The sequence below is a fragment of the Odontesthes bonariensis genome, chromosome 12, assembly GCF_027942865.1.
Source record: "Odontesthes bonariensis isolate fOdoBon6 chromosome 12, fOdoBon6.hap1, whole genome shotgun sequence".
NCBI classification, from domain to species: Eukaryota; Metazoa; Chordata; class Actinopteri; order Atheriniformes; family Atherinopsidae; genus Odontesthes; species Odontesthes bonariensis.
The window spans coordinates 21,939,750-21,966,744 of record NC_134517.1 but is presented as its reverse complement, the minus strand read 5'-3'; the positions used below and the strand labels follow the sequence as shown (position 1 = coordinate 21,966,744).

The 26,995-nt window shown below is 41.3% G+C and overlaps 1 protein-coding gene across 1 annotated transcript in view; it reads left to right on the top strand.

Annotated features, from left to right (window-relative positions):
* myo3b (myosin IIIB) overlaps positions 1-26,995 on the top strand; it is a 63,668-nt gene that overhangs the window by 33,319 nt on the left and 3,354 nt on the right. The window contains exons 23-37 of the mRNA XM_075478519.1: positions 2,311-2,390; positions 3,181-3,201; positions 4,268-4,345; positions 6,762-6,967; positions 8,791-8,902; positions 9,084-9,246; positions 9,671-9,751; positions 11,167-11,263; positions 11,405-11,413; positions 12,603-12,648; positions 12,808-12,891; positions 13,554-13,677; positions 22,751-22,848; positions 23,227-23,273; positions 23,676-23,829. Of these exons, the coding sequence (XP_075334634.1) occupies positions 2,311-2,390; positions 3,181-3,201; positions 4,268-4,345; positions 6,762-6,967; positions 8,791-8,902; positions 9,084-9,246; positions 9,671-9,751; positions 11,167-11,263; positions 11,405-11,413; positions 12,603-12,648; positions 12,808-12,891; positions 13,554-13,677; positions 22,751-22,848; positions 23,227-23,273; positions 23,676-23,808 (1,379 nt within the window). The 3' untranslated portion in view covers positions 23,809-23,829. The remainder of the gene's footprint in view (positions 1-2,310; positions 2,391-3,180; positions 3,202-4,267; positions 4,346-6,761; positions 6,968-8,790; positions 8,903-9,083; positions 9,247-9,670; positions 9,752-11,166; positions 11,264-11,404; positions 11,414-12,602; positions 12,649-12,807; positions 12,892-13,553; positions 13,678-22,750; positions 22,849-23,226; positions 23,274-23,675; positions 23,830-26,995) is intronic.

The window sequence follows — 26,995 nt, the reverse complement described above, 5'->3', positions numbered from 1 at the left end:
TCTGTGTGTTTGTCCTGGAAGTCCATGCCAAGAGCAACATGCATGAAGCAGAAACGAACAGTGGGACACTCGTCCACCTGTTTTTCCAAGATTGAATGACCTGATGAGAAACATTCCCCTCACCCTCTCTTTACATTTAGTTATCAGCCTCTATTATTAAAACTTCTTTTCTTTTTTTCTTTAATCATTTGACAGCTTTGAAACCGTCTCCAGCTATAATAAAAACATATTCTGCATTTCTTTTTTGACAGAACTTCTTCCTTTTTTTTCTGGTCCATGTCTGCGTTTGAATAATTACGCTGCACATCATTAGTCAAGTCCTGCACTGTATCTAAATTAGAAGGTCTTCTTTCAGGCCGGACATCACAGGTGTTTTCCTTGGTTTCATGTCTCGGGAGGCAGAAATCTTTGAGGATACTGACTATTAACCCATGCTCTAATCATGTAGTCAAACGGGGAAATGAAACCCGCCGGAAGAATGAATTAACTCAACCCGCCAAGGAATATATGAAGAAAGCAGCGAGTGTCCATTTGCAAGGCTTAGGTACAACTGTCATAGTTTCTCTCATCGTGGCGCAGCCCCTTCATCTCCTCTTGATGGTGTCATGGAAGTGAGAGGCGTGAAAGCACAGTGACACTCCACGAGCCCGTTCCACTCTCAGCCGCTAATTCATCATGACAAATGTGCTCAGATGATCTGGCCCAGCAGCGCTAATGGGGAGAGGAGAGAGCGCACTTCATTTGCACAAGACCCACTCCAATTAATCCATCCAGCTTTACTCTGGGCTAATTGGAGCAGGGCCCTCCCTGCCTGTGTGTCTGTAATATACCCGACACAGTTTAACAGCCCCTGTTCTCAAAAATCGTGTTTTTTTGGGTGCGTGCGTGTAGATTGTGCCAAAGGGCCATTTGAGGTTGTAAAATTTTGCTCTCGGTATCCTTAAACACAAGGCCCTCTCACAAAACGTGTGTTCATAATGAGCAATTAAATGTTTATATTTCCATCTTATCATATTTCACACTTTCCTTTCTTCTATTTTTAGGTCCTCATTCCAAACCTGCAGTTACTTTTCAAAACACATTTTCAGCTGATATAAAAGGGCATACTCTAACATAACAGAAAGTTGCCAAATGTAGAGAAAAAAAGAATTAGTAGCTGAATAACTGAGTAGATAAATAAATAGAAATTATCTGTCAAACCCTTAAAGCAGCATCACTCTTGAGCTTAAAAGACTCTTTTGAAGTGCTCTCACATCATATGTTTTGGGTTGTTTTGACTAGAGCAGAGTGTGTGTGTGTGTGTGCAGTTTTATCCCACGAGACATACCTTGCTTAGGCTCTCTGAGAAACCTTTAGCACCAATAGGGCGTCCATTGTCTACAGTTAGACGTGGTCCGGCTTTTAATTAATCCATCATAGATTGATTTTGACGTCTTTTGGTGTGTGAAACTTCTAATACACATTTAGTAGAGCAGAGGCCTCTGAGGAAAGGCAGGCACTGATCCAGTCTTTCGTTTTTTGGCTGGCTGTTAAACGACATCCTCAACGACTGACGTGAGACTTGAAATCATCGTGCAGAAGCTGGCTGCGCATTTGCATTTTAGAAGTTGGTCTGTGTGTGGTAGAGAATCTAGAACAATTGTTGGCCTGTCACTTCAGCTTTATCTTAAAAAAACTTACAAAGGTTTTCCTCCTTGCCATACACGGCTGCCTGGGTAATGCTGCCTCCTGTGTCTGCAGACGTATTTTTTCTAAAGGTGTGTGTGGCACATCTGTGCAGCTATTGTTTATTCATGGAGTAAACCCTTTGAAATGTTTTAAGATACTTCCCACTCATTATAAAAATCCTGCCACCCATGGATTAGGACTTTGATGTCACCAATCCTGCTTCAAAGGCTTCTTTCACTGCTATTAATCACAGTTTAGCCTCTGAAGATATAGCCAGAGAAAACATTTGGACATCTTGTGCAGAAACTTTGAAATGCTCAGACTGTCTTGCATATGCTATGCTCATATCCTTTCCGCTGTGTGTGGGGCTGTTGAACTGCAGTGCATGCAGCTGCACTCCTGAGTCGAAGGGATTCAGCTCAGATTTAGGATCCTTCCTAACTGTCTTTTATGCTGTTGCTGCTGTATGAACATGAAGCAGTAGCACAGTTGTTCCATGTTGAAAAAGAACACTGTGCCCAGAGTGTTTACTACAACTAAATTTATTTTTCTTTCTTGATCACTTGTACAGAGGCTCGAACTTTATCAAAGCTTTGAATGAGTTTTGATATTTTACGAACATAACGGTTTCATGTTCAACAGGAAATCTGGCGACGTCCAGGGCTCGGGTCACTGCTGCCTCCAGATCTCTGCCACCGCAGCTCGGCTCAGGACGCTCCAAGGTTAGGCTCCTGTAGCACAAATCATCACATGTGAGACCATAACGCTGTTTTATTTGTTGCTCACAGGCATCGCACCATAAGAGACCCAGTAAAAACCTGCGCTCTGAAGCATAGCCATATTAATTGACTGCCCTGTTATGTTTGCTGTCTTGCTTGTAATGAAGCAGCTCCGCCATCTGGTATTTGGTGTCTACGGCTGCAAGTAGTTTCTCAGATTTACTGAATTTTTGTTATTAGCAGGCTATGAAGTATTCTTTAAGTTAAGAGATTTATTTTTGCAGTGTGTCAAAATGCTTCCGGGAGAGGCCATGATTGTTTTATCAGTTAATATTCCAGGATAATTCTTCATTAATTTCTCTAATTACAAGTTCTTGCAACTTGCTTGAGTGCTTTTTTGTGCCATACACAACTACAGCACCACTTGCCAAAAATCCTCCTTTGAGGCAGTTGCTCTCAAGTTTCTTCCCTATGGACATTTCAACACTGTAATTTCTAATACACTTTGTTTAAGTGACTTCTTGTGGTGAAATAATGATGTCTAATATCTAACTTCTTTTGGAACTGCAAAAACTCCTCCACTGTTGCCTAGAGTTTGTGTGTATATGTGAATATGCGCGTGTGTGTGTGTGTGTGTGTGTGTGTGTGTGTGTGCGTGTAGGAAGTATAAAATTGAATCATGATTTTTAGTGGAAACCCCCTTGAAGGTGAAATTCTGCTTCTTTACCTCTTGTCTGTCCACTTCTCTTCCTTTTATTTCCATGTTATTGGCCGACATGTGCTGTACTCAAAGTCTCCCAAATACCTGTTGAAGGTAAGACCTCTGTTAAGAGTAGTAACCCCCCCCCTAAAAAGACACATTACAGTTTTTGAGCAATTATGAGTCACAGAAATCAGCTGATTGTCGTCCAAAACTCATTTCACTAACTGAATCATGTGCAACTTCTCTCTCCGAACATCAATCACAGTCTGCCTGTGGAAAATGTAAATCATCTCTTTTGAACTGTTCTGCATTATCAGTGTAAGCAAATAGAAACAGATTATGGGAATACTAAATAAGAAACACAAACACAGACCAGCATTTTAGGCAGAACCATTTAGTGGATGAACTTCCACTAAGACCCTTGTTTGCTCAGTGATTCTTGAGTAAGAAAAGGCTTCTTCATAACAATTCAGTGTGACTGATGTAATATGTATGCTGTGATGTTCTCAATCCGAGTTGGAGTAAAGTTGACTGAAACTAACACTTATAAAAAAAAGTTGCCGGATTAAAGTAGTGAGATGCTTGTTAGAATAGCAAAAGTGGGTCCCAGATAACAGTTTGTACTCGTGTATGATCTCCTATCAGAATAGCAAAGTGTCAGAAGATCTCATTTCTCTGTGCGTGCACCTTTCTTCCTCTGTGCAAGGATCAAATAAAGTCTTAAGATATGCACTTTGCTGCATCGACTTACCATAAAATATCTATTGCATCATTAATTTTGATGAAGCCACGAACTGCAAAGGCCATTAGAAAGCTTATATTGTGTCTTCGTTAATCCGTCATCATCAAGACGACTGTCTGCTTGGTGACGGCTAGTCTCATCGCTCAAGAGTGCTCTGCAAATTTCCCCTGCCCTGCAGCAGTGCCGAATTATTGTCTAGATTGTTAGCTTTAAGTGTTTATGAGGCTATGTTGTGTCGACAGCACCGTTAGTACAGCTGTGTATTCCCAACTGGCCCATTAAGAGGAATGACACCTGCTGTAATAATACCTTTATCTCTGCAGAGCCTACTGAGGACACCATGTTGCATATAAACAGCATCTCATTTCAATCTCCTGGACCGAGTCTGGCCTGTTTTATCCATCCAGTGTGCTTACTGTGAACGTTTGTGTTCAGGTGGACACGATGGAGATGATGCGTCACCCGGGAGAAACCACCAGCATGAGGAGACAGACTGTGGCCTCCTATTTCCGTGTAGGTGTTTTCATTTCATTGCGACTAAAAACTGTTTTGAGTATGAACTCAAGCATCCCACTTTGTAGTAAAAGTAACCTCCGGCCGGATTTCAAGTTTTTAAACTCTTCGGATATGAATGAATTGTTCAGTCTATATTGCTTAACGCCAAGTCACAGAAGTGGCAGGTTGTGACTTTTGGCAGCTTCTTTTTAGATTTGCCACAACAACTATCTTGTTAAAAGATTTCTGCAATCTGCAATCTTTCTTATTTATTTCATACGCATTCAATCAACCTTATCTATATTACAGTCCCTGATAACGTGATCAAAGCAGGACCAGAGGCAGTTTGAGAGCATCTGATATCCACAGTGGCTCTTAACCACTTAAAAAACATGAGCATTTATATTTATCATGAAAAAAAAAACCCTTCTAGAAATTCAATAAATTGTTTTATTGAGTTTGTATCATCATATCATAAATTCCTTTATAGCAGTAAATGCCACTCTCCACAACTTTGTTACTGTGATGAAGTCTGGTTCGCTTGTTTTTCTGCATTCATTCAACAATCATGAAACTTATGATGTTTCACAAGAAACAAACAAGAAAAATGCAAAAAAAAAAAGGAATAGCAGCTGTTTAATAAGAGCTATGAAAGAAAAAGCTGAAAAAATGTCTGACACTGTTGTTCAAGGTTACGCTTCTCAAGAAGTAGGTCAAAGTTCTGTTCACACTGGTTAAGACTGAACAAGTTCATATTCATCGTTCACCAAGTTCACAGTCCTAAAATGTAGTAGTTTGCATTAATTTCTCTCTTTTCTTATGGCCACTGAATTATGCTCCTTGTTTGGTGCACAGTTTTATAATTCTGGACCTGCTTCAACCCGTAAACTCAGCAGGCTTAAAGTGTTTTGTCTATTTTTATCTTTTTTGTGCTAAGCCAGCAGCCTTGAACAGCCACCAGTACCTGAGTCCAAGCAGGACAAAGCTGTTTTTTTCACTTGTATTTGTTCATTGTTGGGGGGAGGGCAATACCAATATCTATATATAGTATAATCAATATATTCTCAATATATCCTGTTCTAATATTGCATTTTTTGCCAACTTGGAACTCTGAATTTCCACCTGAAATCAGATTATCATCTCAGTAACTTGATTTCTCAACCTTGACCATCAAGTTTGATGTCAAAACCATAAAATGCAAGTTAGTTGTCTTTGATCTTGTAAAGCATTACATTGTATCTTTTATACTGTTTAAGGTGTTCTGGACCACATGACTGTTGACAGTGTTTGTTGTACGTAGAAAAGTAGCCTAGTACTTATAAATATTGTTATTTTTAGTTTGGACTACCAAATATTAGAACTGTCTGCTTATCACTGAATCACCCAAGATGCATGTTAAGGCCAGGTTTAAACAGGGCCCAACTAGCTGGTAACCTTGGGTTGTTTTCACTCATGCGCCGGAGTCCTGAAATATTCTGGAGGGGCAGCATGTGAGGAATTCAGACGTCTGTTGCATTCACTCCAGATTTCTTGCAGATTTACTACCTGGCCCCTCAGAATATCCCTGGAAGGTCAGTGGGTGTGACAGTGTGCAAAAGTAGCAGCAAATTTTCCAGATCATTTGTACTGGCAATGAGCAAACGTGCGTACAGTTATAAGTCGCTGCTTCCTTGCTTTTCTGCTGATCTGTATCTTGCTTTCCTTTTGCTTCTCGCTATTGTGGAAATGTTGAGACGCATTCAGTACCGATATCAACACAGCAAGGAGCCTCATCTGCTATTTTCACCATGTATAGAAAACCTAGCAATTTCCACCTAATTTCTGCCGCGCATTCTGCCTCCCTTGCACTCTAGACAGATGTTCCACTGCACCACCTCCCTCGCATTTCTAGCCATGAGAGCGCAACTCTAGCAGAAAGTCTCCCGCTGTGAAGCATGTGTGTGAACAGCAACTGCGGAAAACTTCCGCACCTAACTGTCTGCACATTCTCCTGAAAGTCTCAGATGTCTCTTTTTGAAAACTATTGTGAAGCATTTAGCATCTAACTAGCCAGGTATTTTTCTCAGGTGTAGAGCAAAATGAAGCGAAACAAACTGGGTGAATATTGGCCAATTTACTCGGTACCTGTGTGATTTTTAAAAAGTGACTGTTAGCAAGTCACCACAATGTTGTGTTTACAGATCTGTTGCAATAACAGAAAAAAAAAAATCTGTTATAATTCCATTATTTATATCTGTTATATGAACACATACTTTTGGATGATTAATGCTGTCAGTTGTTGTTGGGCTTGCTGTCATAAAATCTGGCAAAAAGTGGATTCTTAAAGCACAATTTACAATACCTTTACTTACACCAATAATATGAATACATATAAAAAAAGGTTTCTGCCCTACCTCCTCCCACTGTTTACTGTTGCCTGGTTGTGTTTTGGCAGTACTCCCTGATGGACTTGCTTTCGAAGATGGTGGTGGGCCAGCCACACTTTGTACGCTGCATCAAGCCCAACGATGACAGGCAGGCACTGCGCTTCTGCAAGGAGAGGGTGATGGTGCAGCTGCGCTACACGGGGATCCTGGAGACGGTGAACATCCGCCGACAAGGCTACTCCCACCGCATCCTGTTTGAGGAGTTTGTCAACAGGTAGTAGTGGTGCACCTCCACTGTGCAACACACCCCACATGCAACATGCTGATCTAACCCCAGAGAGCTTACAGAACAAGTGAGCCGTGCGCCGCATTGCACAGAAACACGGGTTCTTTAATTAGATAGAAGTTCAAGTTGAGCCGAGCAAGAGGCTGACTAATTGGCAGTCATTAGTGATAGAGCAAGACTTAATCCTACAGCTCCTTTAACTGGGTGGATACTCTAGTCTGAGAAATATGGATGAAATTCAAGCAGGGAGGAACTGTGATTATAAGGGGAGATGCATTTTAATAGGTTTCCCTTTACTATTCATAAAAAGTTTGTTCTTGCACTCAGTGACCTGAAAAAGCTCAAATCCAGTCTCCTTGTCCCATTGGTATTACGTTAGAACACAATTAATACAAGCTTCATCATTGGAGGGACTTTATGTAAGACACCAAATCTGAAAGTACATACCTAAACATCCTCTGTTATTTTAAGGGGCAAAAGGAGTCTTTAAGAAAATGTCAGAAAATTTCATGTTTGATCAGTGTTCCTTTGAAAAATATCCAGCCACCTCTAATGTTGAGGCTTGAAGATGATGTAGAATTTAATTAACTTGGACTTCTGGCCTGTAGGAAACAACTTTGAGATGGCTGGTTCGTCTCACTGCTTAAGGGAGGCTTTAAAACTGTGCCCTTAATTTTAGGGAACTAAAACTTTGAATTGACCACATGATGTTTCCTTGCTTGCCCTACTTTTGCTTCCAGTCTTCTAGTGCGATAACTAGAGTGTTATAAATGACCTTACATAGCCATTTTCCTTTTATGTGTGCAGCGCCTCTGCATGACGCCATGTGACTGTGTGAACAGCAGAGTGTGTTGCTTCATTTTTGACCTTGCTTTTGAATCCTTATCCTACCTGAGCCTGGCAGAAGTCGTACAGACGGACCCGAATGGCTAAACTGCACCTTTAGTGAAAACTGATTTAAATTTGTGCTTTCATATCAAAGGCTCGTCTGATGTTGCGGTGCTTTGTATTTACCATCAAAGAAATAACAGGTATCAACAGGAATTAGTATGAAAGGCTTTAGACTGAGGCAGAGAGGGGAGTTCAAAGAAGTTTTTCTTCTTGTTGTTGTGCTTCTTTTTGGCCAACGCCAGAACACGGGAGATGAACCAGTATTTCTGGAGCCTTGATGTCCCTGAGCAAACACTTAGAGCCCCCCCGTCCTGTGCTGGTATTTTGTAAACTATAACAAGAGACCCGGTAGATGGATTCAGACAATGTGAGCGATAAACAGTAGTGGAGTTGATGTTCAGCTCTAGGCCAGATGGGCATCATCTGTGCCCACTGAAATAAGAGCCGATGATTCACTGAGGAGGGACGCAACAATGGGCCTCTGTTGAGCACTAATGTCTCAGTCACACTTGTTTTTCTGAGCAGCTGATTTTTCAACTGTGACACTGCCGATGATACTCCGAGTAGTAGTCTGTGAAACTCCACTGTCGATTTCTCTAGTCTGTGTTCTTGAACTGAGTTTGGTGAACTACTGAAAGACCGGCCAAACGTTTTCGAGTAGGTACATAATCCACAGGGCCACCATAATAAAGGAAATTCTCTCGGATTACTTTTGGATTAGTCAGTTATGTTAAAAATGTCCTGTTTTTCAGTGCATTTACACAAAATATGTTACTGGATTAGAGAAGAGTATTCGACCTGCTATCACGATCAGCAAAGCTGAGGCTCCAGTTTCAGTCACATGTTTGTTTTTTTTTTAAATGTCCTTTGCTTTCAAGTATACACTATTGTATCAAATTATAAATTGTGTCCTCTCGCAGATATTACTACCTTGCATTTCGGGCTCACGAGATGCCTGAGACGAGCAGGGAAAATGCTGCCGCCATTCTGGAGCGAGCCAAACTAAAGGACTGGGTGCTGGGGAAGACAAAGGTAGGGTGTACATATATATATTTTTTTTTTACTCCTAAAAGGGGAAACGATGCGGGAAAACTGTGTTTGTAAAACAGCTGAATACTGTACAACATTTCTGATTGTTTTTGCAGAACAGAACATGAATATGAGGTGCATGAGTTTAGCATTGACATAAAACCATGGCTTGGTGTCCTTTCAGGTTTTTCTGAAGTACTATCATGTGGAGCAGCTGAACCTGCTGCTGCGGGAGGTGATCGCTCGGGTGGTGGTGATGCAAGCTTACACCAAAGGCTGGCTGGGGGCCCGACGTTACCGTAAAGAGAAGGAGAAGCGAAACTGCGGGGCCGTCATCATTCAGTCAGGTACAGTTTTTCCCTTTTAATTAACATTAAACAGGAATTATTCAAATATAAGTCAAAAATACGCAAATTAGCATTGAGTTCCGATGTAGTCTTTTATCGTGCAATGATGAAACAGTTGCAGTTTTGATGTGAATCTGCAGACTGTTGTGTGTGTGTGTGTGTGTGAGAGAGTCTTCATAAAAGAGATAGTTTGATAACCACAGCTTGACCCATAAGGGTTAAGAGCAATGCTTCATAGAAAACAATAAGACTTCAGAGAGTTCAAAGGGATCCATCCCTCTGCCACCTGGTTTAGCAGTGTTTTGAAGTGGGATCTTGTGTAATTTGTGCAGTCTATTTTGTTTCACAGAGGTGGGCCAGCTATGTCTTACACACACACACACACACACACACACACAAACAGTGTTTCTTTCTCTCTTTCTAGCCTGGAGGGGCTACATTGCACGGCAGAATCTCAAGCAAATAAAAAAGGAGCGGGAACAGGCCGCAATCCGCATACAGTCAGGTAAGGAAATGTTTGTATTTTCCTTCAAAGTTCATCGTATAGTCAAGTGAAGACATCTGGATAGTCTCATGTAGCCCCATGTCCGGTGTAAATTAGCACCTCTTTTTCTTGTGTGTGGTTTGAAAGGGACTCAGGATAAAGGCCTGAAAACCTTACATCTTTGTGAAACTCTTTTTTGATCTCCACGAGTGGCCTACGAAATAGTAATAATTAATTAATAATGCATACAGAAAAGCTTTTGAAAGTTTGGGCAGCATTTGGTCCCCATGTTTCAGAAGAACAGTGCATACTGAGATCCTTTTTCCCTTTCATCTCTTTCCCAGTAAAGGCAAGAGAGGGGCTTATCCCTTCTGTTTCCTCACCACTTCCTCTCTCAAATTCCTGGCCTATTACACAGCTCTCACATACCAGAAACAAGATGCCTTTTTATACTGTCAACCTTTTCATCTGAAATGTAAATTAATTCTTACTCAGTGTGCCTTGACGAAGATCAAAGTGGGCACATTAACCTTCCCAGCCCCCCCCCCACTTCTCAATCCTTGGAGCCTCTCACTGGAGGACAAGAGATGGTGCCAAAAGGGGCAGGAGAGAGGAGGGCTGGGGGAGGAGATTTGGCATTGTTTCCCCTGGCTCTCTTAAGGGCTGCCCTCATCTGGCACATGGAGCATCCCAGTCGCCTGCACACCTTGTGTAAATGTGCTCCATTAAACCCTTGTAAATAAAGCTGCAGAATGGGTAAACATGGTTTTGGTGTGAGGAAAGCCTCTCTGTCGCCGCCGTCTTTCTTTTTTAGAGAAGCGCGTTTGTGTGTGGCCGCCGGGGTTCAAGGGGGGAGAACCTGAACCTGACATAAGTGGGGCCTCAGCCCCCCGGCGGAGCACTCCAGCACATTCACATTGTGTGTTCTCTGCAGCTTATAGCCTTTGAGGTGGGCTGTATTTGCATTTTGAAAATAAACAGATGCCTTTCAAATGCATGAGCCTGGTGGCTTCTCAGATCTCAGCGGGGCCTGGGGGACATGCTCACCATCGATCAGATTAGACCATGCAAAATAGAACCATTGCTCAACAATGTACTTGAGCTTTCTTTTCCTGCGCATATAATTTTACCAGAAAAACACAAAGCGGGTTGACAGAGTAACTCAGCAGGCTGTGTTTACCAGGCATTGGAGCCCAGTATGTCTCAATAATCCCACCGCTGCTTCACTGCAGTCCTTTAATGCATGCTAAATTCATTTCACTTCCCCCAACCAATTACATTATTTTAACACGGAAACACTTGGTGCTTTTGTTAAATTGTGTTAATTGCCTGTAATTACAATCGATAACATGAAATGTAGTTTAGAGGAATGGCAGTGGTAGAAAATGGTTTTCTGACCATGTGAGAAAATGTGAGACAACTCACATCCTGTGCAGCTTACAGGGGCCATCGGGTGCGCCAGGACCGTGGACCCCAACGGCACAGATGTCACCCTGAGGCTGGAGGACAGACCACCAAGGAGGAGCAAACGAGGTGAGCTTTGGTACCCTTACTCCCTCAGGGTCTGTTGTCTTTGCAGTCTTTTTGCAATTTCTTTTCTCTTTATTTTCTCTTTATTAGGCAGACAAAAGTCCCGTAAATTGACTGAGAAGACCATTTTTAAAATATATTAAGAAGCAAAAAGTCCCACGCCGTGTACCTGTTGTTCATCTTTAACACTTCTTGCTGGGCTCTTTTGACCCCGTAATGTTCTGTTATTTCACCCCAGAGGAAAAAGCTCCTCCCTCTGCACCGCCTCTCTCAGTTTTATAAATGTAATAAATAACTTTCCACCAAGATAGCACACTTGTCTGACCACAAATGGGGTTGGGCGCTGCACTGGTCTCCAGATGTACGAGCTGAAGACTTTGTGTTTATTCAGCATATGGGCAGGCCAGTCATTAAGAAAGTATGTGCTAGGCAGGAGAGCAGCCACTGACTGAACAGCCGCACATGAGGCTTCGATGGCGGCTTCAGGCTCTGTGTTTTATCAGTTTATTACAAATCCCCTAACTGTTTTCTTGAAAAATTTTGGAGGAAAAGATTTTTTTACAGTAGCTTTCAAAAAAGGAAAGAAAGTAAGCATGGGAATGACTGCGTGGAGCTGCAACGTGCATCAGTGAACATCTGAAACGTATTCACATGAGCAAAACGTCTCGTTCAAATATTTGGTGATTTTTTTTTTTAAATTTATTTTTTTTATTTATTAATTCATTTTTTTGGTCAACATTCCTCTCCTGACTTCAGCTCCAAAATACAAGATTTACACATCTGAAAATGTTATGCTTGTTGTATACTCAAACTGAGTCGAGCCTCATTGGGGATTTTCCTCTCCATGTTTACAATCGTATTCCTTGGTGAGAGAAACTTCAAACCTCCATTTAACAATTCTGTTTAATCAGTGTTGGAATCGCTCCATATATATTTATTTTGACATGATCTGGCCCATTTTCCTCCTGTAAGATCTATATTCTCACCTACATGCTGTTCTTTTCCCTTTTGATACCCCCCCTCTCTGCCACGCGTGAATTCCGTGTTTGCATCCAAACACCAGAGCCTCCAGTTGCATCACCAATTCCAAACTGGATGAGTTTTTATTTCTCTATGCTCTGAGCATGACTGCAACTGGCGTGCAGCATTGTGTGTGCAGATGTTTTCTCCTTGGTGTTTGTTTTTCTAAATAATGCAACACAAGCGATCATGCATAGGGACATCATTATCTTGTGCTCTGCAAATTGCACAATCATGAAACTGAAGTACATATGTTATGTGTTGTTTTATAGTGATCATGTTCGTTTTAGTCAAAAAATTCCTCTGACTTCCACAGGTACAGCCCGGAGAGCAAAGAGGCGCGTACAGATGATACACTGCAAGGAAACGTAAGTCTCAGAATATCAATGAGCATTTCCTTATGCCTTACTTTAGCTCTGTATGTAAAATGCTTCTCATCTACAAAGAAGCTTTAGCCCAGATTATTCTTTGGGAATTTTTTGAGTCCTTGAGACAAAAGATTTCTCTTGCTCCAACCTCCATCTCAGCGGAGAAGACAGGGTGGTACAGGAACGAGAGAATCAAAAGGCTGGAAATTCACGGCTGAGAATAAATGCTCGCTCTTCCCTGAGGTGATTTGTCTTTGCGCTCCTCTTTCTACAGATGTTAGACCCCTTTTTTAGTAAAGACCTGAGGTTCTTTGGTAGCACTTTGATATCCTGCTCGGATTCAATATGTGAAATAGAAGAGCCACTCCGTGACTTGGAGCACATCACAGTCTTTGAAGTCTGATCCAATTTTTGCTGCTCACCATTTGATGTTGAAAGGATGAAATGAGGAAAATGTACAGTTTTTGCCAGTAACTCTGCTGAGCATATGTAAGATTAAAAAAGCAAAATCCTTTGGAGGATGTACTTAGAAATGTTAAGCAGATTAATACTTTCCTATAGCTCTTTTATTCAAAGATAAAATTAAATGTGAGAGGAACTCTGTATGTGCTATTTTTTTACCCTCACAATTAAGTCAGTGTGGTAGTGTTTGCTCGGAGGAAGGGCCACTAAAAGGGGATATGCAATTGCATTAGCATTTGATTAACATTGCAAAGCACATTAATGGGTTTGAGTTATATGAGTGCCAAATTGTAAATTGTAAATAAATGAATGCAACATCGTCACGGCTAAATTGAAAAAAAAAAAAAAAAACACTTTACAAGGCTTGCTTTGACTTGTATCTATTCATCCGGTACTGACACTGACATCGCTGTGCCGGCTGTGTTTTCACCTCCTCTTTCAAGGTTGGCCCTGACAGCCGAGACAGACAAGTGAAAGACATCAAGAGAGACAAAGGCAGAGCAGAAGACAGTGTAACGAAGCCTTGCATAGAGACAGCTCGACTGCGAGACATGCAGTGTAAACAAGGTAAGCCCAGGCACAGAGCTGGCGGGTGCAGGTAATTACACAAAGAGACAGGAGAAATCCTGCTTTAATGGATAAAGTGCCGTTTTTAATACAGGACCCCTTTCAACCTTTTCATCCCAGCCAATCCTCTGCTGCCTTTCTTTGTTGACAGCAAAAGAGAGAGAGGCATTATCGGTGATCATTTCTGCGGCATTTTAATCACCCAGGTCAGCTCATCGTGAATGTCTCATGGCAAGCGGGGGGGCTTTCAAAGTGGCATGAGCACTTCAAAGCTTTCATTCTCCCACATGGTGGGCCCTTCACTAAGGATCTCATCAGTGACTCTAATAGACCTGCACAGTAACGGTGACAAGAAAATACACAAACCCTGATTTGTTGAACATATGTTTGGTTTGCTTTTTGCCCCGGGTTATGAATTGCATTAATTCCTGCTGCCTGGAAAGCTGAGTGGGTGGCTGAGCAGGGGGCCTCCGATTACGGCCGTCACCCAGCCCACCACTAGGGCAGCCTCCGTAATTGGGGCCCAGCCCTTCATTAATGTTATTAGAGGGGTATGAGGTAAGAGGCCGAGGTGGAATAGCGTTTAGCGGTGCGGCTGAGAGATTACGGGGATTAGACATGATAATGTAACACAGACAGGGCTCTCCAGCGGGCCCGGGATTAGTGTCAGCACGCCACAGCAGGTCTGGGTTAGATAGCGGCTAATTCGGTAATTCTGCATACAGGTGACCCCCGCTCCCAGGCATCACAACTGCTGAGTGGAGGCAGTGTTTGATAAATTTATAATGTCAGAGTATTTATGGAAGGAAACATTGCATTTAGCTGAAGCCTGCGTTTGATTTCTGTATCGCCGGAGCCTTCAGTCAGCAGACACAAAGTTTTGAATTAACAGCAGAATGCCTCAAAATAGTTTTTGCTCTTTTTTTTCTTCTTTTTTTTTGCTCTGTTCAATGTAAAATGTTTGATGAGGATGTTTAGTTTAATATGTAAAACTCACATTCTTTGCACTTAGTTTGAATTTTCTTCAAACATAGAATGACAGAATGATTTTCACAGTGACTTTTGATAAAAGAATGGAGATTTTGAACCTGAAAGTCTGGCACAGTGCTATTCTTCATACTGTGTCACCTCATGCACTCAATCCCAGCTGTTCTGCCTTGTTACAGCTTTAAACTGTGTTCTTGCACCTCCTCCTTACAGGTTCATATGGCGCTATTGTGGGCTGCTTTCCTTCATAGATTATTTGATTTTAAAGGACTTTTAAAAGCACTGGGAGAAAAAGCCAAAATAGATTTCACAAAAAGTCGGAAGAGATTAACATAATGTGATGTTTTTGTCTTGCATCCATTATCCTCCGATCATCAAAAGTAAATGGCTCCATCTTTAAGTAATTTCCCCTTAAAATGTTTGAAAATTTCAGTCTGCCTTCCAAAGAAATTGTTTTGTTTTACTAACTTTGAATTATGTCTCCCGATAAACAAGAAAGACTAAAGCAGCTTGATAGTTTAGACATAGCATCTTTTACAAACAGGCTTTGAAGAATAAACACTTTTAAGGCTTCATGTTATAAAGTCTGTATGGTAGGACAGATTTTTGGGCTGATCTTGTGACCCCATCAGATTTATCTCAGACACTTCTGCTCTATTGTAAAATAACCTGTCTGGTTTTCTGTCATTCTGGGCATTTGTTGCAGCAAATCAAACACCATTGGACTGTTTTTTGTTGGGGTTTTTTGTCAGGTCATCTTAGCGTTCTCTACAGACTGAATCAGCCTTGGGCACAGAAATATTTCAGTATGTGAAGTTATATTTAAATGTCCTGACAAAAAAAAGCCTTCACTAGCTCTCACATTTTGAGCACACAGATTTTCAGGTTCTCATCGTCGCCTCGTTTTTGTTGCGAGGTCTGCTTGTGGCGTCTTCAGGAAACTCCATTTGAATATGTTGAGGGAGGCCACGGTGGCTCAGGCACCCAGGGCACACTTTGATCCCTGCAGATCTGAGGGCCTCTTTTTTTTTTTTTTTCATCCTGGGGTTGTGCGAGTCATGGAAGCCTTGCCCTGCCAGATGTTTGGAGACCAGGCTCCTTCCTGTGTCTCATCCTGCTGTCGCCTCTGGTGTGCGCACCGGTTCACTTGGGCTGGAGCTCGACCTGGAGTGTTTCAGGACACCAGTGGAGAAAAAGAGAAAATTAGCCATGGAAATCAAATTACTCCACCCCTCCAGACACACACACACACACACACACACACACACACACACACACACACACACACACACACACACACACACACACACACTCTAACATGCTCCCATAATGCTAAAACACCAGGGCATGAACTGACGGGCGCTGGGTCTTCTCTACATGATTTACCAAAGCCTGGACCGATTTGTTTCACTGTAAATATGACATCAGGCTAATAAAGTATTCTCACTCTTTCGGCAAACACCCACAGTGCTGTATTTTATGGTAGAAAGAGAGCATTAAAGCACTTTGTACTCGAGGCACTCTCAGCTGTCTGCAACACCAACCTTTGATTTCCCATGTTTTGTCAGTAAAAACGGTGCACATACACACTGTAGTCATGTAAGCTGCACATGCAAGAGGATGTCACCTCTCGTCACCTGTCTCTTGAGCCTAAATATTTATACTACATGTTTGAAAATGAGAGACGTGTGTAGAAAGAAAGCCTTTGCTCGCAAGTGGCAGATATGATCAGAGTGCTGCTTATGCTCCTCAGCGTGGTAAACAGGATGGTGCTGAGGATCAGTCGGAGCTGACTTTATGGTTTATGAAAGCTGAGCTACTTATGTTAACAGGCTTTCTGGAGATTATAGTTGTGGTAAACATACACGTCAAGAGAGAGACAGTGATAAATTTGAGCCACAACGAAGAACCCAATTACCTCTGTGCCTTCGAAGATAGTTAACCAGGTTGTTTGACAGGAGGAAACAACGGGAAGAAAGAGGAAGATAGCTGAGGTGATGTTGGCTTAATGGTTATAGTTATACCCCCTCTGTGCAAAACATGGTACAGTCAATAAGAATTGATTTTGTATGTCGCCCTGAGCTCTTTCTGTGCTTTATAGTTGCAGCTGGGAGAGCTCATTGGAGATGGAAACCCACACTGAGGTCATCCCACACTCACAAATATATCTCACTTTCCTTTCCGCTCACTCCCGCTTTCAGCTCTTAAACATCTCCCCACATGTCCCTCCCACAGGGTTAGCAGCCACCAGGTGCTGCTTCCATAACCCTCCACCACAACCAAAGAAGCAGCAGCATCACTGTATCAACATGCATCTGCCAGACAAATGATCCACCCTCTCCATGTTCTCTAGACAAATACTCTCCCACCCTCTTGCTGTCTCTCAGGCTTTTGATTTATCTGTCTGTCTCCACATATCGCCGCGTCTCAACCGGATGCCTTCAGTTTTAGGCAAATTACAGGCTCAATGTAGCGGCAGGAGAGATTTGGAAGGGATAGGAAAGACTCTACTTAACGGAAGGAGTTGCCTCTGTCTGATGCTACCTACGTAATCCTCTTAATGTCAGTGGGAGTAGTTAACAGGATGTACTTCCAAACTACTCATCATCAGAATTCCAACAGAATAATCTCTCGAGACATAAAATCTAGGTGGAAGATGATACGAAGAATTTCCTGTAATTTCGTACATGTAGATTGAGTCACTCGAAGTACCGCAACAAAGTTTTTTACTAACACAACCTTATTCATTTATTATTTTTGGTTAAAAAAAAAAAAAGGGTTATATTTTATTCACTAAAATGACTGAGGATTCCTCTATCAGGAGAAAAAAAAAAAAAGTCTTTCATTAGCATATTTGAATTATTTTCGGCTTGCTTTTCATGTCATTCATGTCTCCCTCTGCACGACTTACTTCTTACTCGTCCTGCAGGGTCACACTTAAAAATGACATCTGTTAAAGATTCTGACAAATGATTGACTTCTGCAGAGTTCAGAAATTTCGCTTCCACACAAACATTTCTTCTGGAGTCAAAGTTCCGAAATCGCTGTCAGGGGAAATGATTGATTTCAGTGTGAAAAATTGCTTGTAAGTAACAACATCCTCTGCTTGCGTTAGTGAAAACAGATGCAGGAACTGGCCTCTTTCTGCATTATCTGCGAGATTTGATCAGTTTGTCCTCTAATTTAAAGCACATGAGTTGCTGTTGAAGAACGATGTCCAAAATGACAAAACCTTCTGGATATCCTCTTCGGCTTAAGATATCTGTTTTGACTAGTGTTTGTGCGTTCGTTGTGTGTGTGTATGCACATGTTTGTGTGCATCTGGGTTTATGTGTGCATGTGTGTGAGAAGAGGCTGTTGTGAGGTAAAGAGAGGGGTCTGGGTTGCACATGCTTCATTTAGACATCAAAGGCCCTTGCTGATGATTTTTCCTTATAATCCATGCCTTTTGGTGCCTCTGCTCCCTCCATCTGAATAAACAAAGCCCAAGTGGTTCTCCGTGGTCTGGGAACAGTCAGGTGATTCCAGCACGTGATTTTCAAAGTAAATCGATGCATCTCTAATTTATTCCACTAAAAATCCCTTTTAGCTGCTCTTTTATGTTGTTTTCTGAGGAGCATTCTGGTTTTCAAGAGATTTCAAAGTGGTATTTAGAGATGTAACATGACTCATCTGCTACTCTTTGAAAATGAAAGAGGTACCTATCACAAAAATAATCTTGGCCCTTTTTTTATCTCAAGAAGCAAACATGTACAATATGTAAGTATCTCACTGTGAAGAGCAAACTCTGCTTGGCTTTCTTTTGATGGGGAGGGATCAATATTGCATGGAATGCGCTGCCTCTGTATCCCCAGTTGACTATTATTCCTCCCCACCCCAAACAGTAGACGTTACCCGTGATCATTTAGCAAACCCCTGAAGAAAGCCACTGTTTGACCCCTTCCTTGCTCTGCCTGCCAATGTCCAAGCTGTACTCCCAAAGCCAGGGGCCGGTTTGGCAGCCTCCCTGCCTGTAATATATCTGCTGGAGCAGCATTCCTCTGGGGCTGGTTTGGATCAAATGACAGTGATTTCCCAAATAGAGGCACAGAAATGGGAGGCCTGACCCATCCTCTGATCTGCTGCACGCTCTAATCGCTGCAGGTCAGAATGGATAAATTGTGAGGCTGAACTTCCTACCAGATCCAGCAGCTGAGTGATTTCCAGAAAACATCTAGTTGTGTTTTTCTTAAAGAATACAGCAGTTTTGATTTGATATACAATTATTTCCCATAGATGTAAGTGCGAGCATGTAATCTCTCAGGTTACAGAGAGGTATAAGAGAATGTAGTTGAAATATGATGAGGACCTTGGAGAAACATCAAACCCTCTCTAGATGAGGCAAGTTGACAAGTCATGGCTGAGAATGATACAGATTGATGTTTCTTCCTCTATAAACCATTTTAAACTGATGTGCAGAGACACAAGCCAGCAGAAAGCAAGTTAATCTGCCAGCAGCCACGATGAACTTTTTGCTGTTCGGCCACTTTTGGAGTAAATGTAACATTGGTGCAGCAGCATAAACTTCCAGGCGACAGTCACAACAACGTTGTATTGAGTTTAACTTTCACTTCTTAATACAGGAGTTAAGATTAAGAGTGGGGCACCTCAATCCTCCCGACTGTTATTTCAACATTTAAAGCCATGAAGGTTTCACATTTTGTTCAACCGGAAGAAGAGGATCTCAGATATTGTCACGCATGCATCAAAGCAGGTCGAGTCAGTGCATCATTTGTTGATATTTATGGATTTGCTGTTCAGATAAACAACATGCAAATATATGAAGACACAACCAGACCGTGCGGGCTGTTATACAATAAGTTTTATATTTGGAACTGCTCAATGACATTAGGTTTCTTTACTTGTAATTTAACGCTTTGATGCAAATTTCAAGGGAATAAAGCGTTTGCTCACCAAACCCATTTCTTTATTAGCAGAGCATTGTCCTACTTACAGATGTTCTTTAACTAAGATGTAAGGTTTGAACATTTTATTTTCCTGAAAGGTTTGAACCAAATGTTCCAATCAATCTCTGTCAGGATTTAAAATGATATCGATACAATCAAACTAAGCTTTTTTTTTTAAGAAGAAAAGCATACACTTTTTTTTTTCCGGCTATTTTCCTCAGTACATGAGATTTCTCCAAATACCCTCAAATACTCAACAGGTAATAAGGACTCGCATGGTGCACAGTTAGCACCTCCGAGGCATGGGTAGATAAGATTCACGGTAAAAGTTGGGCAATATCTCTGAACTGACAGCAACTTTTTGGGCATTTACAAAGTGTGACTTTAGTAAACCTTCACTGGTTTGAATAACATCAAGGAAAGATTGGAGGGGTAGAGGGAAACCCTACGCTTTGATGTATAGGATTGAGATGTGATGAGGTCTGTTCAAAGTGAGTACAAAGTAGTGTTAAGATGGAAAGAGCAAATGCAGCTTTAGTCAAGGTAGAGACGCAGAGGTGGAAGCAGATGATGAAGAAATGTCCTGTCTCACCCGGAACACAGGCAAAGAAGATGAAACGTTATCGGGCATTAAATATAGATACTTCCGTGTAAAAGTGTCAGGGATTTTGTAACCCATGAATTTTGAAATCCAGGGTGAGCACTGATTGGTGAGCCCTCGTGATTGTCTTATGTTTGAATAACCACATTATCACATGGCTCATTATGTTTGATAAGTCGTCAGTGGGATTTTTCTGTCTGCGGCGCGATAAATAATTCTGTTTTTAGTGCGCGCTCTTTTGAACAGTCAGGTACAGCAACCTTAGATTTAGTCCCAAAGATTTAGTCATCTGCTGAATGAGAACCAGACAGAGTAGAAGATAATTTATTTAGTTCGTACAAACTTTCTCATAGAAGCTGCTCTTTATTGGTCACTGCTTCGAGTTGGAAGTAGGAGGGTGTAAATCTGCATGTAGGGTAATCTTGATCCGTTAGTCGTGTTTCTGTTAAAGTTTGCATGGTGGAAATGTATTTTTATAGCTCAGTAAACCAGTGTGTGACACCACACTGACACCACTAACAGTTAAAGAAGCTTTAGATAACATTTCCAAGTGGTTATACTGTGGCTGTATAACCACAACTGGATCACTTCAGAAACTTGCAACTACAACAAAGGGCTTCAAGTTTTAAACAGCTTCTTTAGAAAGAAGAAAGAATTGTGTGCAGTAAAGGGGCAAAGAGGCTCATTTTATATGGAGCTATAGTTTGAGTTTGAATATTGGGTTGAACAAACAAGTAACTGCTTCAGGGGCCTGAGTTGTAATGGAGGGCGGAAGGAACTAGAAAGCATGAGTTTGTTCATTCATTTAGGTACAACAGAGACTTGAAAGCAGATTCTGTAGTGTATGTTGTGAAAAGCAGACTGGGTTAATATTCGGTGTTATTATATTCTCTGGAAAATTATGTGACAGAGAATGTTTATTATCATGTTTGAAGACAGGCTTTCTTTGCACTTTATCATCTGTTACCAGGAACTAGTCGGAAAGCTCAATTTGTCGTTGTTCTGTGGTCAGTTCATTGCACAGTCAAAATGTACAACATAATTACTGGTGAAAGCAAAAGAAAACTTCTTCTCGAGCCGCTTTCTATTCGATCCACTTCCACATAGTTGGACTGGCAGCAAAAGTCAGAAACAGCCATTTTATTTTTATTTTTTGTTTTTCTTTAAGCGAGCAAAATAACATGCTTTACCAAATATTGCTAATTAGTTAGCTCACAGACCAGGCCCCACTACTTTAGCTCCCATCAGATATATGTGACTTGTGTAACATTTCTCAAAATTAGATCAAATTCAAGACTTTCTGCGCTGAAGAAACAATGCCAAGCAAATGAAAATGTGCAACTTTTGTCCCAATTGCTGATATCAGAGCAATTCACAAAATGGCGGAATAAGCACTGGTTTATACATCCAAACAGCCAGCTCTGTTTCATTGCATTAAAAAAAATCCCATTGAAAACAGACAGTTTGCTCTGGTGCATTTTCATGTATTCGTGAATATGAATATTGAGCTTTTAGCCAAGCTAATAGACAGTGGTTTATTTATATATTATTATATCCGTTTATACAGTGGTTCTCATTTCTTAAAATGTAACACTGTTGGTTTATTTTGGAGTCTTTATTTTATTTTTATTTGAGCAGTGCTGAACTTAATTTTACAATGCAGAGCACATTGACTTATTATAGTTGTAGTACATTAGAAACTGCCGTCTGACCCTGATTTTATAACTTCTCAGCAAACAATTCTGCTTCTGCTCACCTAATCCAGAAACTGAGCTTCACCATTTAAAGGAAAGAAATTAAGCTACTCTCACCACAGGTTCATCAAACAAGCTGCCACTGACTACAATGGCAAATACATGACTCATCGCTTCGGAACTCATTACTGAGACAAATGCCCAGTGTGTTAAAAAGAAATAGGCCTCTTTTCAGAGTAACATATTGCGATGTCTCATCTAAGAAAGACGGTCAGTAAAATATCTTATTTACTCTCATCGCTTCAAGCTTCAAATACTTCAGTTTCATGTAAACAGTATTTACAAAAAGCTCTACATCTGACAAATACAATGAAAAAGATTAACTGCATTTTTTTTTAATGTGACACACTTTTTTTTTTTTACTTTGCAGAGCTGACCTTTATAACTGGCAGTGAACTGTTGTCATATAGATGTGTGGAAGTTGATTGTAAAAAATATTGAATTCATTCTATTAAAGTCTCTTTTTGTGGGTTTGGTTCCACTCAAGCTGTTTAGCATATAGAAGCACAGCCTTCTGCGCACCTGTTACGATAGATATTATCATATGCGGTATAGAGGTGAAGATTAATATAACATTACACTGTTATTGAGTCATCTCATCAATGAAATGACCTAATCTCACTTAAGTACATTTAAAAATGTTTCAGTGGCTTTTCTGTCACGCAGATTGAGAAAGTCGAGCGCAGTTTCTGTTTACCGCTGCTGTCGTCATTGTCAGTATCATGTTGGCGCTTGTTGTTGTTTCGCCTGCTTGGATCCCTGCCCTCATTTTTCCTCTGTTGCAGGTCCAGTGATGAAGCTGCAGAGGACTCCTCGTCGCCGTGGCCAGCAGCCCAAGCTGCTCAACAGCCCCGAAGACAGCCTGTACTACAACCAGCTAAATGTGAGTTCAAAGTGGCGATAAAGGCCTTTGTCTGACTTTGGTTCCACATGATAATACAATTAAACCTACCTGTGCCAGACCCTGGAGCCCCACCCCCACGCTTCTCTGCCTCTTGTCTTGAACATGTGCTTATGCTCTTTATCTGTTGCTTTCATGTCAGGATGTCTGCCTTCACGGTGAATAATTGATGTGGTTTATCAAAGCTGAGCAAGATGCATGCTTCATCAGACTCACTTGAGCCCTTTGATCAGAAAAAAATTATGCTGTGACTTCTGATATTATCAGCATCTGCTCACATTCAACACAAAATCACTTTGAATTAAAAATTAATGACTTTCTGCTCATCTTTTGACTGTGTGCTCTTGGCCCTTTCCTCAGAGAACTCTGGATTACCAGGGGAGCAAGAGGAAGCCGAGAAAACTTGGGTAAATAACAGCTTTCCTACTTACAGCAACTCTAAACAGAGCGGGCCCTTTGTGGAATAGAAGAATCCAGAAATGGAGTTGTTTTCTTATAATGTAAATGGAGAGCTGAAAATAACAGGCTATTTATGAGAGGTTGTTCTGCATCATTAGAAAGCGGTTGTTACATATTAGGCCTTTGTCAGCATGCCAATTTTAATTGTTGAAGACCTTACTTGTATTTGTACTATCAATGACACTCTGCTCCGCAGCAGTGTGCTTAAGACAACACCTGAACGCATCATCGCTGCCTCTGCAAATATTGTCTTTGCTTGAAACATCTGCTTTTTTTCCCCCCATCATGAAAACTTGATCACTGCTCTCTGTCCCACTAACTTCTCTTCATGTCTTCCCCTCACATCGCAGTCAAATCAAAGTGCTGGATGGAGAGGATGAGTACTACAAATTACTGTCAACTGTGGAGTCGATCCCTGAGGAAGAGCACGGGACCGCCCCTCCTCCCACCCTCTCCAGTGGGCCCCTCGTCAGTCAGAGCTGAGCCTCCCAACCATGTCAGCCGGTGAGACAGACACGTCAGACATGTAGACAGACACTCCAAAGAAACGTCCTCAGTGCTGGAAGTGCTTTGGTATTTGGAGCAAGCGGCAGTGGTGCAGAATAAGTCATATGGGCCGGCTTTGCTCTCATTTGTTAATGCAAAGTGGTCAAAGGGCTTTTCGGGACAGTTTACTCCCCATCAGTGACGTATCATCGTGCTGTTTTCTCCTACTTTTCAAGTTTTAGGGGGAGGATGCTTAATGATAGTGAGACATGTAGTATTTTGAAGGAAGAGGTGCTTTCTACCTCTCACTCGTGGACATGATAAAAAAATTGCCGCTAGTCTTGACTTGCTGTTGTTGTGCTTTTACAACGCAGCAAGATTTAGGACGACAGGTCACAATTCAGCCCCAAATACCGAAATATTATTCAGCCAACAAACGGCTGTGAAATGGTGCAGATGTTGCACCAATGAAAAAGAAAATAAAGACAATTGACATAATAGAAAGAAAACACCATTATGTGGTGTAGTGGGAGGGAGAACGTTCTTTAAAAGTCACAATAAAACACTTGAATAGTAACGAGACATTCTGCCAAATGTTCAAACTGTTGTGTTTTGTAATTCATCTATTTGCTTGTTACTTTATGGATAAATCCATCAATCTGTGACATTTTGGAAGTAAAATCCAAACCTCTGAGTCACAACTGATGCCTCCGTCTGTCTGATCTACTCTCCAACTTAAGTTGTTTTTCTAATGCATCTTTTAAACCAGTATTTCAGCACTTCTCTACTTTTGCCTTCTCATTTTGGAGAAAACGGTCACCTCCTTTGACCTGAAATGGAAATATCTGCCTATTTCAGAGCATTCTGCCTCTTTATATAAAACAGATCCAGAGACAAATCCTTGTGAAACCCAGAACTCTTTAGACGAGTTCTCCCACTGCGACTTGCCTGTAGTTGGAGGGGCTTTGTGCTGTCTGATAGATGGAATCACCACACAGAGCTTCACAGAGGCTGAGCCAGACCTCACTTTGAATTTCTCCCTAAATACAGGAATTTTCTTTTAAGACGTGAAGTGCAGGAAACGCAGGGCTGGTGAGTTGATTTGTAGAGCTTTTTTTTTTTTCTCTTCTTTTCAATTTGCATATCATTTACTGCATCTCCCTTTGTTGACACCCGAGGGCCTGAGTGGAGATTTTGATCTTAATAGGAAGAGTAGGGTGGTATGACTGAGGATCTCATCCTCCTTATGCTCAGCGGGGAAAACATTAGAGCTCTGCCTTGATAGCGAGACCGTCTTTGCTTAGGTTCAGACTCTCAGGAATCTTACTGGGTTTAAAGAAGCCAAAAGTGTTCTGAAACCCGACAGTTCAGTGCTGTGAAGGCCAAAGTCAGTTTGAGACGCTGGTGACTGACTCATCCCCACGACATCACTGGCCATCCTATGTGTTATTTTTCTCTTTTTTTTTTTGATCATGATGACTTTCATGAACTTTAAACTTGTGTTATCTTGTCAGTAAAGTTTAAGATGCGAGATAGTTATGACTTGTTGTGGTTTTAACCCTGTAATTTTCCAACCATAACTATGCTGTTTGTGTGTCATGCAGCCACAAGCTTCATAGAGGTAACATGGAGTTTAGAAACCTGAACATTGTGTTACACATTCCCAGAAGGAAACAAACTCTACACAGTAGTAGAAATAAAAATAATAATAATAATAATATTGGATTATTATTATTGATGTATTAGCACCAAGAGGCATTGGTTGAGCTGGTGCGTCCTTTTTTTCTTTTTTAAAATACCATTGTATTGTTTCTAATGAAATCAGCCTAACTTTTGTTTGTAATTGCTGCTTCTAAAAAAAAAAAAAATAGGTATTGTGGTGTAAAATGAGGGGCAAGTGGTAGGATAAAGTAGTGCCATTAGATAAAAACACTGGAATTAAAAAAAAAGAAGTACGGTATTTGAGTAGATGTGCTTCTAACTGACTAATAATATAGGTCATATTTAATTTAACCAAATGTTAAAACACTTATTGATCTAAAAACTGCTGCATTGTCTTCTTTTAATGGAACCTGCGTAGTTAAACTCTGGTCTTTGGGGTTTGTCGTCAAAAATAAGTCTGTAAAATTTCAAAGAGTAATAGCCCACACCACTAGCATGGTTATAATGTGGTGTCACACTTAGTTCAGACGCATTTCACCTCTGGTCGTAGCCACAGATCCTGCAATAATTAAGATCCTCGTTGTGCATTACTCCCTCGCTGGGATAGTTGGCTCCTCTGAAGAGCAGTCTGAAATAGGTCACCCCAGCACCCTGTAGTGCATCTTAAAAGTACACTGAATCAATTAAGTGTGATCATGCTCCCTTGATTATTTTGGCCCTGTTTTACCACAGAGAGGAATTTCAAATAGGCTCACTAGTTTGAATAACAAGGTTGGACTGTGATGACAAATGGTGCCAGAGTGGGTGTTTCTTCCCCTGTTTTTCTCTGCCAAATTAACTCCCTGGCTGATTGCCTGCTTTAGCATATGAGAGGAGGTGAGCAGAGGTGTGTATGTAATTACCTCAGATGGCTGATTATGTGCTGCAAAAGGCAAATGTTATGAAATGCTGGCATCATACAAATGAAAGCTGTTCTGACCTGCAGAACGGAGGCTCCTGGTCGTCTCACAGGTCTGCAGGCAGGGCAGGACGCTGAGAGACAGACACAGTGTTGATTCCGAATACGAGGCCCGACACCTGTGTTTTCTTTAATGCGTTTTTGTAATTCCAGCTCACTCTTGTTTTCCCTCATTAAATCTGACAACATCTGGCGTGCGGGAGAGGGACGCCTTTAATGTGGCTAACGTGACTGCTGCTGTTATTCTTGCCATTTTAGCTATTTGCTTCATGGGCTGCATGTTCATTAAAGCTGCAACCAAACACTGTTATCCAAAGTTTTAAACCACCTTCATGAAAATCGCTGCATCAAGCTGCAGGCTCAGCAAATGATGAAAAGCTTTTTTTTTTTTTTTTCCCCCTAAAGAAGCATGCTTACCTTTTCACCTAATAGTGATGTCTTACTTCAAAGAGGGAACACGATTAGGCCAACATTGTCCTGTTTCTATGTCCTTTGAGTTCAAAGGGAGGGTTTCAATAAAGCATTTCACGCGCAGCCTCCTCAAACCCTGTTTGCCTGCAGTTT